The 18391-nt window shown below is 44.3% G+C and overlaps 2 protein-coding genes across 9 annotated transcripts in view; one reads left to right on the forward strand and one right to left on the reverse strand.

Moving 5' to 3' along the window:
* Window positions 1-357: 357 nt before the first annotated feature.
* On the reverse strand, window positions 358-13699 carry Eaf1 (ELL associated factor 1). Its single transcript, XM_059273897.1, has 6 exons — window positions 13207-13699; window positions 10440-10534; window positions 8054-8190; window positions 5223-5413; window positions 2794-3036; window positions 358-690 (listed from the first exon to the last, which is right to left on the reverse strand). The coding sequence occupies exons 1-6, from the start codon at window positions 13565-13567 to the stop codon at window positions 644-646; spliced, it is 1074 nt and encodes a 357-aa protein (XP_059129880.1). The 5' UTR covers window positions 13568-13699; the 3' UTR covers window positions 358-643.
* The window catches only part of Mettl6 (methyltransferase 6, tRNA N3-cytidine), a 63433-nt gene continuing 58344 nt past the window's right edge, over window positions 13303-18391 (forward strand). For 2 of the 8 annotated variants that reach the window (XM_059273905.1, XM_059273902.1), the window contains exons 1-3: window positions 13445-13682; window positions 14661-15028; window positions 16422-16556. In XM_059273905.1, coding sequence (XP_059129888.1) covers window positions 14804-15028; window positions 16422-16556 — 360 coding nt within the window. In that variant the 5' untranslated portion in view covers window positions 13445-13682; window positions 14661-14803. The other 6 variants (XM_059273898.1, XM_059273903.1, XM_059273901.1 and 3 more) reach the window with 6 other exon arrangements.

The following is an 18391-nucleotide window of genomic DNA, read 5'->3' on the forward strand; positions in this document are numbered from 1 at the left end:
CTGGACTGAGCTACTGGATTTCCAGCACACACACACACACACACACACACACACACACACACACACAGAGTACTGGATTTCCAGTACACACATGCACATACACATACACACACACCAATTGACCCAAAGACTCTGTCAAGGTCCACCTCTATGGTCTTGTCAAACTGGGTCACATAAAACTTCCTTACCACCTCATGTCAAAAATGTAAAGTGGTCTTAATGTATTTCTATGACACAGTTTGAGGATCTCCTTTCTTTCTATAACCCTTTACTGGTACAGACCGCCTGGCCAAACTGATGGCTGCTGAATTACTGGCCTGGTGAAGACATGGGTTTTGAATGACCTAGACCAGGGTGCATTGTTCGATTTTTCATTAATAATGTTAACCACAGGGAAACAGAATTCCGTTAGTTCTCCTATAGATCTACTTAAACTCTGAAACAAGAGATTGTTCAAGAATTACATGAGAAAATCACCCACCACCACCACCAAGTTAAAGACTGAGTATCTGAATGCTTCCAGGCCTTAACTCCTCCTACAGGCTCTGCTTCGCAACATCCTCCTGTGGCGTAGAGTCCCGGCAGAAGTAGCTGGGTCTTGCAGCATGTCTGCGTACCAGAAAGTAGATTTCAAAAGCCAGTGCTAGTCATCACTGTCACTGCCAGACTCACTTAACTGCAAGTCATTTCCTACAGGAGAAAACAAAATCAAGCTGAGAGCACAGCAGTTAATGACGTCCTGCCTCCTCTGCCTTCTCCACTTCCCTCTGTTCTACCTACAGTCAGCTCTCTGCACTTCAATATGCCTATATTTTGCCTTCACTTAAAACATCAAGATATCCTTAAAATTCTTTGGATGTGATAGCTTAAAATTCAGCTATCACATCACATTTAAAGCTTCCTAATAAGGGCTGGAGATAGTTCAGTTGCTCTTGCAGAGGACCCAGGTTCGATTCCTGGCACCCACATGGTGGCTCACAACCACCTATAACTCCAGTTCCAGGAGATCTGATGCCCTCTCTGACCTTCTTAGGCATCAAACATGCACATGGCTTAATACATAGAGGCAGGAAAAACATGCACACAAAATAAAAAGAATTAATCAAATTTAAAAACAAAACAAAAAAACTTTGTTAATCCAACTTAATAGACAACAAAACCATCTGTTACAGTTGACATTCTGAAAGAAACACTATTTTTAGCATGTGCAAAGCTTATTAGTACTGAGGAGCAGTGAGACAGTTTTAAATGTGTTAAGAAAATATAGATAACATACAGCATTTGGCAGACTCACATTAAGTTGCTTTATAATTAGATTTATTTATTTATTTTATTTATATATATATATATAAATATACATGTATATATCATATTATACACACACACACACACACACACACACATACACACATGTATATATGAGTGTTTGGCCTGCATGCATGTCTGTCTCTTGGAGGTCAGAAGAGGGCATTGGATCCCCTGGAACTGGAGTTATGGGTGGTTGTGAGCTGCCATGTGTGTGCTAAGAATCGAACCCAGGTCGTGTGCAAGAACAAGTGCTCTTAACTTACCCCTAAGCCATCTCTGCAGCTTCATTAAGTTGCTTTAGAAAAAACTAAATAGAGCCAGGACTGGTGGCTCATGCCTATAACCCTGTATCAAGGAGGCTGAGGCAAGAATCTCAAATTCAATCCCCCCAACCCCGCCCCAACTTCCAAAAAAGCCAAGGAAACAAAAAGTTCCCACTACAGAAGCTGAGTGCTGTTTCCACCTGTACTATGCTAATCCACGGTCTCCTCTGCCCACCTCTGTCCAGGACATTTATATTGCTTTAATAGAAAGCTCCAGATTCTAAGATGGTATGTAGGTACCTAGAATTTAAGCAGACTCAACACTTCAAGTTCACCTAACAAAAATGTGTATAAAAGAACCTCAGCGGATAGTGGTTGGATGAAAGTGAACATCCATGCTTTTCTCTGTCCCTGGAACCTTTTCAGAGGACCCAGGCCCACCCCTAAGGACTTCCTTTTCTGACTGTATGAGGACAGACTTCTTACCTGGACCTCATCTTATACAGATGACAGGGCACACCAGGCAAATGCTGAGGAGTTTTAGTTGGCAGGTGCAGGGGATAGCACAAGTGGGTGGAGTTCAGACATGCTGCTACATACCCAATAAGGCACTGCACAGCCCTGTGAAAAGGAACTACCCAGCCTGGAATGTCCACAGCATTGAGACTAATAATGTCTGCCTGGGCCACACTGCAGGGTTAACTGGGTCTGCACCCCACCTCTGCTGCCAGGCCTTCCAACTTCCTCAAAGGAAGATGACTAGGAGAGAGACCATTCGCCATGCAAGGTTGGGGGCAGGGGATTGGGGGGGGCAGAATCGCCTCATTCTGAAACAAAGCCAATTTTATTCTGGATTTCCTCTGTTTTACCTTATCAACTGTAGGAAAACTACTCAAACATGACAACATCCTGTCTTTTCTCTTGCCAAAGGCTAGGAGGTGTCCAAATAGAGGTAATAGGTAACTTTTAAAGGCCAGCTGTAGGCAGGCCATGTCTTAAACCTGGTGTATGGAAAACCAAAGAGCCTACAATCAGGTTTAAGCATTTTGCAGACATCACAGCCATAAGTAAAGGGGGAAAACGAAGGAAAAGATTGTGAGTTTGGGGTCACCCCAATGTGTCCTTGTCAAGACACTCTCCTGGGCCCTAACTGCCTGTAGTTTACAGGTTCTGGCACAAGGCCACAGAAGCTGTTTCAGCCACTAAAGGAGGACACACTTACTGAGCGTATTCATGAGCTGAGAGCTTCCTTGGGGCCGGCTGGTTCCGTTGGCCACTGCAGGCCTGCTGTTGGAGGCCTGCTGGTGTGAAGGCTGCGGAGGAGAGGCCGGGCCACTGTCCTCCGGCCCGCTGCTGGAGCTGTCATCGTCGTCACTGGCCGAGGAGCTCTCCGAGTCGGAGGAGCTGCTGCCGCTGCCGCTGCTGCTGCTCATCTGCTCAATAACGTCCACCTCAGCCCTCAGCTCTGCAATGACATGCACACAGGGCAGACCCGCACAGTCAGCACTCGGAGAGGACAGTTAGCCACAAAACCAGCTGCAGCAACGGACTGCAATCCTCCCTGCCACTTGACTATAACACACCATGAACCCTCAAACTGACAAGATACCTACTCCGTCTTGGGCTGATGGGAACACTGAATTCACCAAGAGAATGACTCTTCTGTGTGAGACACATCAGAATTATTAATTATTTCCTTAAATAAAGACACTGATTTGGGTGTAGTGTGTGCCCATAACCTCAGTCGTTAGGGGCAGTGGAGTTAGGAAGATCTTAGTTCAGGACCAGCCTGGGCTACAAAGTGAGACCTTGACACATTCAAGCAAGCCAATGGGAGTTATTGTATAAAACCTCAAATAAGAGAAAAGAATCGGAAAACATTTATCGAGCAATTGCAATTCTGAGGGCTTATGGTAGATCCTCCTGTCTCGGGTTCTCTTTGTCGCTGTGACGTAAGCAAGGATTTATTCCAGCTCCCAGGACCATGTAGAGCCACCTATCAGTGAGGTCAGAGCGCAGGAGCTCTAGGCACCAGTCGCTCCTCATCCAGCCACAAGCAGAGAGCAACAGAAGCCTGTGCCCTCACTGTCTCCTCCTCGTATGTTCAATGACCCACACCCCAGGGTGCTGCATACTCACGTGGGTCTTCCTACCTCAACCTAATCTAAACAATCCCTCAGAGCCTGCCCAGAGGCTAGACAACCCCTGCAGGAGTGCCTGGAGGCCTTTTCCTAGGCGATTTCAGATCCTGTCAAGTTGACAATTAACATTAAACATCACAACTGCTGACCAGTAAGTAGTGAAGTCGAGTCAATGGATTTCCTAAGCCACCAAGGAAAAAAAACGGCTAGGCAGCCCGTGTTGGCCTGAGTCCTTTCTGACTCCCATGGAAGCCTGTAAGAAAGACCCTGGCAAGGGAGAGCAGATGGTAAAATGCCATCCCCTCTTAACTCTTACACATTTGATCATGGCTGTACCTGTCAGGTTCTGCATTCTTCGTGGATTTAAAGTAGAGGTAGAAGAAACATGTTTTCCCTAACCAATCCACTGTCCCTGGATATATGAAGGAAACATCAAGACAGCTGATAGATTTCTTTCTGTCTAAACATCACCATGGCCTTACATGGCTATGGCTCCTTTCAGTGCAACTGGCATCAACTGGTTACTCTTGGCCTAATTCCTATTGCAGTATGGTAGAAACTTCCACAGCAGCGTTCTAGAATCCAAGAGGGAAAATAATCAAGAGGTGTAGCAGCTGTGTGAAACTTGGGGTGACTGTGTTTGTGAGAAGACAACATTTCTTTTTCTTTTTTTTTAAATTGATTTATTTTGTGTGGATTGGTGTTTTGCCTGCACGTATGTCTGTGTGAGGGTGTCAAGGTCTTGGAGTTACAGACAGTTGTAAGCTGCCATGTGGGTGTTGGGAATTGAACCTGGGTCCTCTGGAAGAACAGCCAGTGCTCTTAACTGCTGAGCCATCTCTCCAGCCCCAAGGAGGCAATATTTCTACAGGTTGAAAAAGGCCAATTCCCAGGAAGCCTTCAAGGCCTCCCATTTTCTACTATTAGAGATTGCATTTGTTCCACAAAACATAAATGTGAAATATGATACTCAGCCCCATAACACCCGAGAGTCTGGAGACCAGCACCTTCTACTGTGTGGGACAAAAGCCAAGGTAAGCTGGTCTCATGTCTGTAAAGGAAAGGCCCAAGCCAGAACCAAGTCCTTCTGGGCCAGATTCCATCCCCGGTGGCCTCAGGGCCTTTCAGAATTACATGCTTTGAGACAGCAAAGAGCATCTAACCCTGGCGTTTTAAGAGTTCTCTTAATAAAGCACTTACATTTGCACACATTAATTAGTAAGTGAGCTCAGAATCTACACACTGAGAATACTCTTTTCTGGGAGTCTAAAGCCCTGAAAAGCTTTGGCTGATAGTAATGTTTATTTAAACCCTAAGCCTAGAATGCTGCCAAGACAATAGCACTTAAGTAACTGTTCCTGGACTCGTTCTTGTCAAACAATGTACGTGCTAAAGTGTCAGCCCCCGGCAGCTCTAGAGCCGGAAGTTCTGGTGACACAACTGTATAGTGAGCTTTGTGAGCTTCCCGAGGACCCTCTGCCTGACCCCACGGGCTAGCCCAGCTCGGTACCTCTTTTGATGTCATCCAGCTGGGGCTCAGGTGAGGGGTTATCCTTCAAGGGAGAAGTTTTGGGTCCAGCTGGAGGCTTTGTTGGGGCTCGGAACGGCATGGGTGGTGGAGGAGGGGGTGGCTGTGATGGCTGTGGGGGACGAGTAGGCTGCTGTTCCATTCGGGCTTGGATTTTACTGCTCCCCTCAGCTCTGAAATAGACATTAGATCAAGAGGCAAAATAGTATCTCTCAAGATGACCAAGCACACGGGCAGTGTCTGGCGACCCAAAATCTGATCTTTGTAATTTCACCATGAGAACACACTCAACATCCATGTTTACTGCATCCCAGAACTGTACTATGCATCAGCAATACAGAAACAATGAAATGCTTCTTCTGCTTCCAAGGAGTGCACTTTTTTTTTTTTTCTTTTCTGAGTCAGGGTCTAGCTCTGTACTCTTGGGACAGCCTCAGCCTCCCAAGAGCTGAGATTACAGATGTGCCACACCCAGTACAAGCTCAGCAAGGAAATAAACACATTCACAATGTGATTAAATGTGTTTATAAGAAAATATCACAATATGACAAATTCAATATACAGTTGTAATAATAAATATAGAAGTTTCTGAATAAACTAGATTTTGAAATGCTGGCAGCTCGCAAATTTCCCATTATTTACTGAGTTCTACTTCTAAGTGAGAAAATTTTACCCATTGATAATTTCTCTTGCTCCTCTGCATACACGCTGCGGTTGTTTGTGGGAGTGTGGGGTATATATGGGGTGTACAGTGGGAATGGGTACATCTCTGACTCTTTTGCCTGCTCTTGGGACTCTTTTCCTCCTATTGGGTTGCCTTGCCCAGCCTTAATATGAGGGTTTGTACCTAGTCTTATTGCATCTTGTTATGCTGAGTCCTATAGATATCACTGGGAGGCCTGCTCTTTTCTCTAGGGAAATGGAGGAGCAGTGGATCTGGTGGGGGGAGGGGCGGAGCTGGGAGGAATAAAGGGAGAAGAGGCTGCAGTTGGGATGTATTATATGAGAGAAGAATTTTTTAAAAAAAGGAATAAAATGCTCAAAAATGACAAGATGGAAAAAGATACACTGTTCAATAACCAATAAAAGGTGTCTGTATACTAAAAAATCATAATAGTTCTTTCTGCAAATGGACTAGCCTAGTGCTCCTTAACTTCAGCATCTGCACAAATCCCCTGGAGTTTCTGCTGGTTCTGACCTAGCAGGTCTTGATAATCTGTGAGTGTAACAAGTCCCCAAGAGGTATGCTGCTAGTTCCCAAACCACAGAGTGGAAAGGGAACAGAGCAGCACTGGTGTCACAGGAGCAGCAGGTTTACCACAGGCCTTGATACAAAACAAAGGGTCAGGGCAGAAGCTGGCACTATGGGAGCTTCGCCTAGGGTGGGCTCTCAGCTCTAGCAGTCTAATTAGGTAAATCACAACTTCGGTAATCCCCAGTTTCATCCCCTGCCTCAAAGAGAACAGCATTCTAAAAATGACTGGTGAAGATTAGGTACCACACCTACAACATCCAGCATCCTGACCCGTGATAATCTCAATGAACAGAAGCTTTTCCTTTTCTGGGGAAATGAGTGAAAGAAGAAAAATGGCACGAGGAAGCATAAACAGACATCAGGTTGTAATAGTCTCTTAAAACTTAATTAGTGGACTTGTGATTTAGCTCAGAGGTAAGAGCACTTGCCTACCATGTGCAAAGCTCTGGATCTGATGCCTAGTAACCTCCACCCTGACCCCAAGAACCCAAGAATCATTATCTTACAACGAATACTGGATTGCAGTATATTTATATAATGAATTGACTTTCAGATAAACTCTAATGTTGAATGAACTATTAAGAAAGTTCACTCTTTAAAAAATTAGGCCGGGCGGTGGTGGCGCACACCTTTAATCCCAGCACTCGGGAGGCAGAGGCAGGTGGATCTTTGTGAGTTCGAGGCCAGCCTGGTCTACAGAGCGAGATCCAGGAAAAGGCGCAAAGCTACACAGAGAAACCCTGTCTCAAAAAAAAAAAAAAAAAAAAAAAAAAAAGGAAACATTCTATTTTTTTTATTTTTAAGTTTTTTTAAATTATATTTTTATTTATTTATGCTATGCCTTCTACCATGTGGGTCCTGTGGACTGAACTCAGGTAATCAGAGTTGGTGCCTAACATCTCTACCCACTGAGCAATCTTGCAAGACCATTTTTGTTGCTGTTGTTGTTGTTTTGAGACGGTGTCTCATGTAACTAAGCCTCAAACTCACTATGTAGCTGCAGATGGCCTTGCATTCTTGATCCTGCTGCCTCCAACTCTCAAATGCTTGGCTTAGAGGTATGACCCACCATACTCAGTTAGCAAGGTTTTATTTTAATAGTACAGTTACCTCAAGTATATCCTAATTTACAAGCAACAATTTACTCTAACAAAGTTATGCAATCGTTATTTTGTAATTTTAAGTCTATACATAAAAATCGAATTTCCTACTTGATAGTATAAGAGTATAAAATAGTATAATTATGAGATTGACAAAGCTGGCTCAATTATAAGTACTTTGTTTTCCCCAATGACTTCATGTTTTAGCTCTTAAAAGCATTATTTACTGCATTTGAGGGAAATGTACATTTCTGTCTGAGACAGAAGTGGCTAACATTACTGATGGGACACTAGCTATGAACAAGCAGATGTTCACACCTTTGTAATATTGGACTAAATGCCACAAAGACTTAGAAACATTTAAGGCAATCCTTCGGGAGAGCATCTGCCGGCCCACGAGACCCTAGCTTTGATCCCCACAGTGCAAGAGGAAGGGAGGACACGGTCGTCAGCCATACCTCGTCTTCTTGACCTGAATGCTGCTGCTGAGCTTCTCCAGCACATACTCTCCAGTGTCATGATTGATAATGAGCACACAGTCTTTCTGATAAGGCCGTTTGTTCCCTTTGAACACGGTCATTGGTGGTGTGGACCCCTGTTTGTATAAACACACCAGTTATGAACAGCCCACCTTTACAAAGGACACTGCCTCATCCATCCTTCATCAGAGCTACCCAAAAAGAACTAACAACCCATCCCTGGCTTAACTCCTCTGGCATTCAAGGCAAGAGGAAAAGAACAGTCAGAACATAGCAAGCATCTGGTTTTAGGTAATCATGGATGTAGCATAAGATTTTTAAATTACTAGGCACATTTTTAAGGGTGTGGGGAAATGTTTCAAAGAACAGTGATACATGAACTGAGAACAGTGAACTTTCCCCTGCACTACACAGAGCTATCACTATGACTGGTGAGTGATCTCTTATTTCTTTGCAATTCAAGAGTCCAGGACTTCCCCGTCATGCAAATGACCAACACAGCATTCTCTAAGGGTAGCCCACCAACCTGATGAACGGAAACTATCCCATGCTAGTTACCTACCCAAGTCTTTCAACTGTTCCCATGTTTCACTAGGGCCAAAGAAGAATATCTTTAAGGTGGCCCCCTGGATCCACCACCCACCTGCCGCTCTGTGGTCTTCAGAAAACAAGCTCTTGTTCCTGCCTCAGGGCTATAACTGGGCTTCTACCTGCTATATTTGGACACTCCTGTCTAAATTCTTCAACCTTCTGCTAAGTCCAAAGACAAGTTAGGAAACGCTTCTCTAGCTTTCCATAACAAGTATTTGTTTTGGTTTGGTTTTGAGACAGGGTCTCATGTAGCTCAGGCCGGCCTTATATTCTCAATTATCTTGCTTTCGCCTCTCAAATGCTGGAATTAAAGGAAAGCATCACATCCAGTAACGACTATATATTCCCATATTTAAATTCCAGACCCTAAGCTGCATAAAGACAAGAAATGTACTTGTTGAAGGTTAAATTCTTAGAGCCTAGTAATGGGCTAGTACATTGAACATTCATTTAATATTTGTCAAATATAAAATTTAATTTCTTGCTTAGGAAAAAAATTGCTTGGCTCGTCAACCTCTTATTTTCGCAGTAAAAAATTAGGTTTGAAAGGGAACTTAGGGACCATTTATCTAACCCTTCGCTTTTCCTTTGGGAAACTGAAGTCTAATGGGAGATGATGTAAGCCGCCACAAGTAACATGTAACAAAAGAGGAGTTTGCATGGACAGGCTGTTTCCCTCAGCTCAGGGGCTTCTGGGCCCAGACTCTTCACCAGTTACACAGAGCTTACTGAATGTGAGGACAGAGCTGTGAAATGTGCTGCTAAGAACCTCTTCTATTTTAATGTTTTGGTTTGCTTGTTGGTTTTGCATGTGTGTGTGGTGTGCTTGCATGTATGTGGGCAGATGTGTGTGCGGGTGCGTGTGTGCATACATGCACCTGGAGCCTCGAACTTAACTTCAGGAACCTTCCTCAACTGCTCTCCACTTCTCTTTGTTGAGACAGGGTCTCTTGCTGAACTCAGCTAAGTTCTAGCTGGCCGGCTTGCCCCAGGGCTCCTGTGTCCCTGCTTCTGTAAATGTGGGAGCACAGGTAGCTGCCAGGCCTGCCCTGCTTTTTACATGGGTTCTGAGGAACAAAACTTTGTACACTTCATTCACCAGCTATCTCCCCAGGCCAAAGTATTATTAACGCAAACCTGGGTTAATGTTTCTTCCTGTTTTTCCTTTGGCTGGACTGGGGATTGAACCAGGGGCCTCATGCATGCAAGGCAAGCCCTCTACCACTGAGCTAAAGCCTCAGACCCGAAGGGCTGCCCTGAAGAGAGCTCTACAAAGTCTTTTCTTCCAAGTTCTTGGTGCGGCTTTTACCTGAGTCCTTCATCCTTAAATTAGCAAAGTTCCAAACCTTTATTCCGGACTGGGACCATCAGCCTGCACTGGACCCCTTACCATACTAAAGATATCCCTCTGCCTCCTACCTGCCTTCTGACTGCCCGGTGTTCAGGAGCTGCTGTGGCTACACATGGCACATAGGGCCTTTCTCTCCAGAACTGCTTGGGAGAAACTCTAGGTATGTAGCAGAAGGACAGCTGTCCCGAAGGAAACATGGCTACTGTACTGCACACCGAGGAGAGCGGAGCTCAGGAACAAGCACAAAGAACTACCTTAAACCAACCCCATGGCACGAGTTACCACCCACCCAACCCCTAACTTCCTACTTTACTTACGTTGGCTCTTTAAACATCTAGAAAAGAAATTAAACAGAAGGGAACTCCAACTGTAACTTAAACACAAGGATTTGTGGCATTAAAACCAACAATGGAAACAACTTACAGGGATATGTGGCAGTGTAATTGTGACTTCATCTCCTTTGCCAACCTGGAGCTCTCCTTCACAGGAGGTATCTATCGATGCTGGCTTAAAATCATCTAAAAGGAAAGAAAGAACATTTCCCAATGGGTGACTAAAAAGAAGGACTTCCTGGGCACTTATTTTCAGAATTAAAAATTGTATTACATAAATAAAAATGGATGAGGATTCTTTCATGTATGTGTGTTCCTGTATGTACATGGGTACATGTGTACATGTGTGCATATATTTGCAGCACCTTAGATAGTCTCTCAGATATTGTTAGTCTTGTTTTGTTGTTGTTGTTTTGTTTTTCGAGACAGGGTTTCTCTGTGTAACAGTCCTGGCTGTCCTGGAAACTCACTTTGTAGACCAGGCTGGCCTCACATAGAGATCCACTTGCCTCTGCCTCCAGAGTGCTGGGATTAATTAAAGGCCTGCGCCACCACCACCCAGCTCATCTTGTTTTTTGAGACAGGGTCTCTCATTAGCCTGGAGCTCACTGACCAGTGAAGCCAGCTGGCCAGTGAGCTCCCAGTGATCATTCTGTCTCAGTATCCCCAGCACTGGGATTACAACAGTTTACTACCACACTGTGGCACTTTTCTGTGGGTTCTAGAAATTCAGATCAGATAATCATGCTTTCATGGCAACAATTTCACAAATGGAGCCAACTCTCCAGCCCCATCATTTAAAATTCTAAAGAAAAAAAGAAAATACTTCATAGAAAACTTCATATATGCTAAAGTAGAAAGAACAGTACAATGAGCCCCAAATAACCTCATTCAATTCAATAATTACCAACTCAGGAACACCTCTACATATGGTGCCTTCAACTACACTATTATTTTAGTGCAGGGAGCTGGGACTCATACACCATTATGTTAATGCAAGATATTCCCTTATTCCAAGTGACAGGTAACAGTTAACATCTATCATCCACGATAAGGATATTATTAGAACTGTGTGCATAGAAGCAACAGAGCAAACATTCTGACTGTAAATCTGCAGGAGACTCAGCAGGGCACATGAGGTTGATTTCTTTTTACACAGAAACGTAGAACCTGCCACACTCAAGTTCTTTCATTTTGAAGAAGATACTTCTGGAGGTTTTTTTGTTTTGTTTTGTTTTTTTCAAGACAGGGTTTCTCTGTGTAGTTTTGGTGCCTGTCCTGGATCTCACTCTGTAGCCCAGGCTGGCCTCGAACTCACAGAGATCCTCCTGGCTGTGCCTCCCAAGAGCTGGGATTAAAGGCGTGCGCCACCACGGCCAAAGAAGATACTTCTGGATATGTTCAAAAGCAAACAGGGGAACTCCAGAAATTATCATGCTTATTCTTACAAATTATACAATCAGAAGAGCCATTTTACTTCATATAAACACACACCTGCCTCAAACTGCAAGCTAGGTACACATGTGCAGAATCTCACTTAAAACCCACACTGCCCTTCAATGGAGGAGGTGGAGGTAAGTCTTATCATTTCCCCAATATTGTCTCATTGAAACAGCTGGATCTGCTGTCAGTGGGAAGCACAGAAACGGCATGATGATGGCCACACAAGATGAGACTGTAATGTCTAACACAACCCCTTCCTATGTGTTGAGTCACATCTATTAGCTGCCATGACAAAGCGTGTCTTAACCAGTGTTAATGCTACCGGAAACCAGAAGCCTGTGAATCACAGAGGGATGTGCTCAGTCAGCCAAATCTTTACTCAGGACACACTGTGGAAGTACCCCTCTCAGAGTCTATAATCATGTAGAAAAAGGCCAGCATAATGACTGTTTCCACATTCCTTACGCTGCTGTCTTCATTTTCCAAACATAGATCAAGCTTTAACTTATGCCAGGTTCACAAACTCTATTTTTTTTTTTTTTTTTTTTTTTTTTTTGGTTTTTCGAGATGGGGTTTCTCTGCGTTGTTTTGGTGTCTGTCCTGGCTTTCACTCTGTAGACCAGGCTGGCCTCGAACTCACAGAGATTGGCCTGGCTCTGCTTCCCAAGTGCTGGGATTAAAGGCGGGCACCACCACTGCCCGACTAATTTTATTCTTCACCACAAGTCAGGGTGGTGGAGGTGATCGAAAGGCATTAATGTCAGCTAGGTATGGTGGGTCAGGCCCATAATTTCAGCACTACAGAAACCACCAAGGCAGGACTGCAGCACGTTCTGGGCTGGCCTGAGCTTTATAGTGAGTTCTGGGGCAGCATAGCCACAGTAAGACAGTCTCAAACAACAAAATCAGTGTCCAAATAAGCATGGGAGGAGGAAGAGAACACTCTATGGGTGGTACAAAGAATGCAGATTCCCTAGATGTGGAGGGGACCAAGAGCCCTAAGAGGAAAGGAAAGCAAGGAAGAAAATGGAGCAGACTGAGTAAATGACGCTCGTGGCAAATGAGAAGTCTTCCAAGGCGTGAGTCCTGACGGAATAATTCGACAAAGGGGGACTCAAGGGAGGAGAAAGGGGCCTCGCTCCGAAGGAGGAAAGTCTGGCGAAAGGGCTGGGAAGGGGGATTTTAATTAAAGGGCCCATGACTTTCTGAACTGGTATTTGAGACCGTAAGGTAAAAGAATAGTTAGTTGACAACAGCCAGAAGTTTGGTTTGAGAAGCGCGACCTGAAAATAAAACAACAGATAGAAGTCCCAGAGGCTCTGGGCTTTGGAGAGCCGAGGTCGGACAGGAGGGAGTCGGGGCTGGCACGTGGCGGCCAGAGAGGCCGAAGCGAAGCGCGGGGAGCGCTCACTCACAGCGAATGGTGTGGAAGGAGGTCCGCGGCCGCTTCTCGAAGCTCTCCCCCAGCCTCAGGCAGTGTTCCTCTCGATCCAGCAGCGGGTTCGCCGTGCCGTTCATGGCCTTGCACCTGCCTGGCACCCAGATCGGCGCTCTCCTGGCGCGGCCGCAGCCCCGGATCCCCGCGCAAGCGGCCCGCAGGACCGCGCTCCCGGGACACAGCTCCGGAGCGCGCACCGAGCCAAGTCCGCGCCCACCCGGGGCCGGAAACCAGTCTCCACTGCGTCTAGAAAGACTCTGAGGAAGTAAGGCCTCTGCGCTTCCGGCATTGGGGAGGGACTTCCGGTTTCCCAGCGGAAATAGCGGGGGAAGTGCCATGGAGGGAGAATTCCTCGAGGGAACCTCTCTGGACAGTTCTGGGCAATATCTGGTTTAGTCTCAGGAGGTTTACACCTCAGTTGGAAGATTCTACCCCTGAGAGCTTGACCGACAGGTGAGTGCGCCCTGACCTATCCTGCGAACCGATAGTCGGGAGCCCCGAGCGTGGGAACGGAGTGAACGCGAATCTGAGCGTTGATGCCGACGGCCCGAGACATGCCCGAGACCCTTGCGGCCTAGTTTATCCTGAGGGTCCTGAGAGAGATGACGGATCTCAGGAACTCAGCGACCTGTCACTCCGTCCTTCCTACTCGGCTCCACGGTTGCGGCGTGAGGGTTTCAGTTCTTGGCCGGCGACGCTTCCTTTAGTTGGTGCTGTAGCCTTTTGTGGGGTACGATCAGAAACTCTGGCCTCCCCGGATTAGCTCCATCACCTCCGAAAACCTGAAGCTGCGGTCCCAAAGAACGTGACTACTCTTTTGTCTGGCAGTCGTCTACCCGCTTTCAGTTCGGGCTGTTGTCGTTCTGAAGTCCCATTTTCCGCGGGCACTGACCGTTGATGAGAATTTTCTTCTCACATTTTCTCTGTCAATTCCTGGAAGCGTCCCTTCGTCCTAACTAAATCTATGTCTCGTGACACTTGGCTCATCTGGTTTGAATTGGAGTCCGCTACATGAGAGTTCTGGTCTCTGAATGTAGTAAGCTTTGTGCAGTAGACTGTCTTGGTCTTTGTGACCTCTCCCACCCCCCGGCAGGGTGTTGGGTAGAGTCAGCATCTGGTGAGTGTTTGGTGAATTGACCCCAGCGCCTTAAAGAGCTAGTCAGGAACCTCTCCCCCAGAGTCTTGGACTACTTTAGAACCCAAACTCTAGAAGTCCTAAAGAACGCTCTAGCTCGGTGAGTCGGTATAGCTACATTCACAGCACTTGGAAGGCTGAGGCAGGAGGATATACGTTCAAGGGACAGCCACTTCCATACGGGATTCAAGGGCAACTTTACATAACTAGACCCTGGCTAACAGAAAAACAGGATGGGGAGGGGAGTGGGCAGGCTATTACAGAATCACTAACCAGAATCTCCTTTTCCTAAGTAGCATCGTTCACTGCGGAAGCTTGAAAATCACCTGGGGAAAATGCACCAGAGAAAATCCAGTGTCTGCAGGGTCAGCACGGATTGTTCAGCTGGTCAAAGACCGGAGAATCTTGAGCAGCGTTGAATGTGTTACCAGCAACTGCAATGGCTTCTTTGCAAAGGAAAGGACTACAAGCAAGGGTGCTTAGCTCTGAAGAGGAGGAGAAACTGCAGAGAGACCAAGCTTTGGTGTCTGACTTTAAACAGCAAAAACTGGAAAAAGAGGCTCAGAAGAACTGGGACCTCTTCTACAAAAGAAACAGTACCAATTTTTTCAAGGACAGACACTGGACCACCAGAGAGTTTGAGGAGCTAAGATCATGTAGGGAGGTAGGCTGGGCTGTCTTTATTTGCAATGTGTAGAGGAGAGGTCCTTTATTACATGTAGAGTGTGCTCCCAGCTGAGAACCTTGGGTGTCATTTCTCAGGAGCTGTCTACCTTTTTTTGTTGTTGTTGGGTTTTTTTTTTTGTTTTGTTTTATTTATTTATTTATTTTTTTCCAAGACAGGGTTTCTCTGTGTAGTTTTGGTGCCTGTCGTGGAACTCACTCTGTAGACCAGGCTGGCCTCGAACTCATAGAGATCCACCTGGCTCCCCAGTGCTGGGATTAAAGGTGTGCACCACCCCCACCCCCCACCCCCGGCCTACCTTGTTTTTTGAAACAGGGTCTCTCACTGGGACCTGGGACACACAGATTAGCTTGGACTAGATGGCAGTACACCCCAGGGAGCCTTCTCAGCACAGAGATCCAAGCATACTTCATCAAGACCAGCTTTTTATATGAGTGCCCAGGGTTGAACTCAGGCCCTTGTAGTTGTATGACAGGACTTTACCGACTGAACTAACAAAAATTTATGAAGCCTGTCAAAATGTACCTAAGGAGAGTTCTGTTTGGTTTCAAGTAATTTTAGCAATTTCTGGGCTGTTTAATAGGAAAGAACTTTTAAGGTTTTCTTTTTAGATTTATTTATTTCATTATCTTATGTGTATGAGTGTTTTGCCTGCATGTATGTCTGCACCACATGCATGTCTGTTGCCTGTGGAGGTCAGAAGAGGGTACCAGATCCACTGGAACTGGAATTACAGACAGTTTGTAAGTTGCCGAGTGGATGCAGGCAATCAAACCCGGGTCCTCTGGAAGAGCAGCACGTGCTCTTAACCACAGAGCCATCTCTCTAGCACCTTAAAGTTGTTTTCTACTTACTTAAAGCTAATCTGAAAGTTAGAAATATTAAATATTCAGAGTAAACTTTAGTAATAGATTGAAGCTACTTATAGTAGTTAATATTAGTAGTTAATGAACTATTCACTATAACCCTTTTCTAAGAATTTTACATATGTTCTCCTAGTTAGGCTTCATAGCAACTCTATGAAGTCATTTTCAGGAAAAATGGAGGCACAGAGCTGTAGAAATGAGTTGCCCAAGGATAGAATACAGGGGCAAAAGGAGTTGGGATTTGAGGCAGGTGGTTAGCCCCAGAGTGTCTGCACTGTACTAATTGGCTGGTTTATTTTTTGCTGATGTTCTTAATACTAAACTGCCCGATGTTGGGTAGTTATAAATGAGGTACCAGTGTTAGCTTTTCCTTACTAGTTCTGTTGTCTGTTATCAGCTTCATGAGGTTAGAGATGTTGTCTCTTGTATGCTAAACCTTTTAGCTTGGTGTGTTTCTTCATTATGCAAAAGTAATGTACTGTAACTTTTGTGTTCTCGTTCCTTAGTATGAAGGTCAAAAATTGACTTTGTTGGAAGCTGGATGTGGGGTTGGGAACTGTTTATTCCCACTTTTAGAAGAAGATTTGAATATCTTTGCCTATGCCTGTGATTTTTCTCCAAGGGCAGTTGACTACGTTAAGGTTGGTGCACCATATTCTGCTCTTTCTGATTCCTTAGACCATTTGTCTAATTCCAGTCCTCTTCTAGGAGCTTACCTGCTGTGGTCACCATGTATGTCATTTTCTTTTGAATGTACATATGAAAACATTTTGATTCAAAGCAAAGCAAGAAGAATACTGAGCAGTGCCTCTGTGCTTCATTCATATCATTTGCTCTATAGGTTTGTTTCTGATTGTTTGCGTTTATAAATCAGGTTCATGTGACCAGTGTTGTGCATATGCTTCTCAAAACTCACATGCACAGTCCTCTGTGATGACTAATGGAGGGAATGAAATCCCTTAGAAGAAGAGTGTGAAAATTTCATAGATAATACCACTTTCCTTTCAAAAGAAGATTATGCCAATAGATGTGTATATATTTTTTGGGGGGAAGGATGGTGGTTTCGAGATTGAGTTTCTCTTTGTAGCTCTGACTATCCTGGAACTCACTCTATAGACCAGGCTGACCTCAAACTCAGAGGTCCTCCTGCTTCTGGTGGGATTTAAGGTGTGCACCACCACCACTGCCCAGCTGCCAATTTATAATATTACCAGTAATATAAAGGCACTCTTTCCTGTTTCCTCAATATTTTTTGTTTCTGCCAATCTTTGAGGAAAAAAAGTCTCTGTTTTTTTATGTTTCTAATTACCAGAGATATTGCAGACTGAAATATGTAAATACTTATACATTTTCTTCTACCATGAGCTCCTTTCTCCTACATGTGTTTATTGAGAGCTTACTATATTCCAGTTGCTGTCCTAAGCGCTGGGGGTAAGCAGTGAACAAGAGGCAAAGTCCTCACCTGTGCAGAACTTACATCACAGTAAGAATTGTCTGTTCATAACTGTTGCCTATTTTTCTGTTGACTTGTCATTTCTTACTTTTAGAATATATAGAATGTTATGATACATATATTGCAAGCATCTCTTTTTGCCCATTCAACATTATTAATGGTAGCCTTTTCCTAACACAGGATTTAATTATGTCTTTTTTTTTTTTTTTTTTTTTTTTTTTTGATATAGCCCAGGCCAAGGCAGGTAAAACTGTTGATCCTCCTGCCATTGCCTCCCAAGTGCTGGGATTACAAGTGTGTGCCACCATACTTGGCAGTTTTCAAATCTATTAACCTTTTGCTTTTTGAGGTAATAAGGTTTTATGTGTAAGAATTCTTTATTCCTGCCATTTAGATAATTGTTTATTGTTTTGTTATGTTTTTTAATCTGGAAAAAATCTGATCATACTTCAGTTAATTTCTTGAGTTCTTATTCTTTCTTCTCCCTCTAGGGAATTCAGTTACAAGTACTTTATGCCATTGGCTGCTCCCACCATACACTTTCACACACACACACACACACAGACTCTGTTAAATGTGGGGTTCCCTCTTTTAATTTTGTTTTCATTTTTAATTCATATTATTTCTATTGTCCTGTCATCAAGTTCACTGTTTCTAAGAGAGCTATTCCTCCAATAAACTTATTTAAAAATGATTTATTTCTGTTATGAATTTATTTAATTTATTTTATTTTGTAATTTTTTTTTTATTTTGGGCACTTAAATTTTAGTCTTTATAATTTCTATCCCTCACATTACCTATCTTACTTTTCATGTTATCTGTCTATAACATTTTAATGTTTATAACATTTTAATGTTCTTTAGATTTTTTAAGATCTATTTTTATATTAAATTATGTGTAGTGTGTATATTTTTGCATGTGGGTATGTGCAAGGTGTGTCAGATCCCCTGTAGCTGGAGTTATTGGCAGTTACGATCTGCCATTGTGGTTAGTGGGAGTTGAACCAGGGTCCTCTGGAAGACA

This window comes from Peromyscus eremicus, chromosome 9, assembly GCF_949786415.1.
Source record: "Peromyscus eremicus chromosome 9, PerEre_H2_v1, whole genome shotgun sequence".
NCBI lineage: Eukaryota > Metazoa > Chordata > Mammalia > Rodentia > Cricetidae > Peromyscus > Peromyscus eremicus.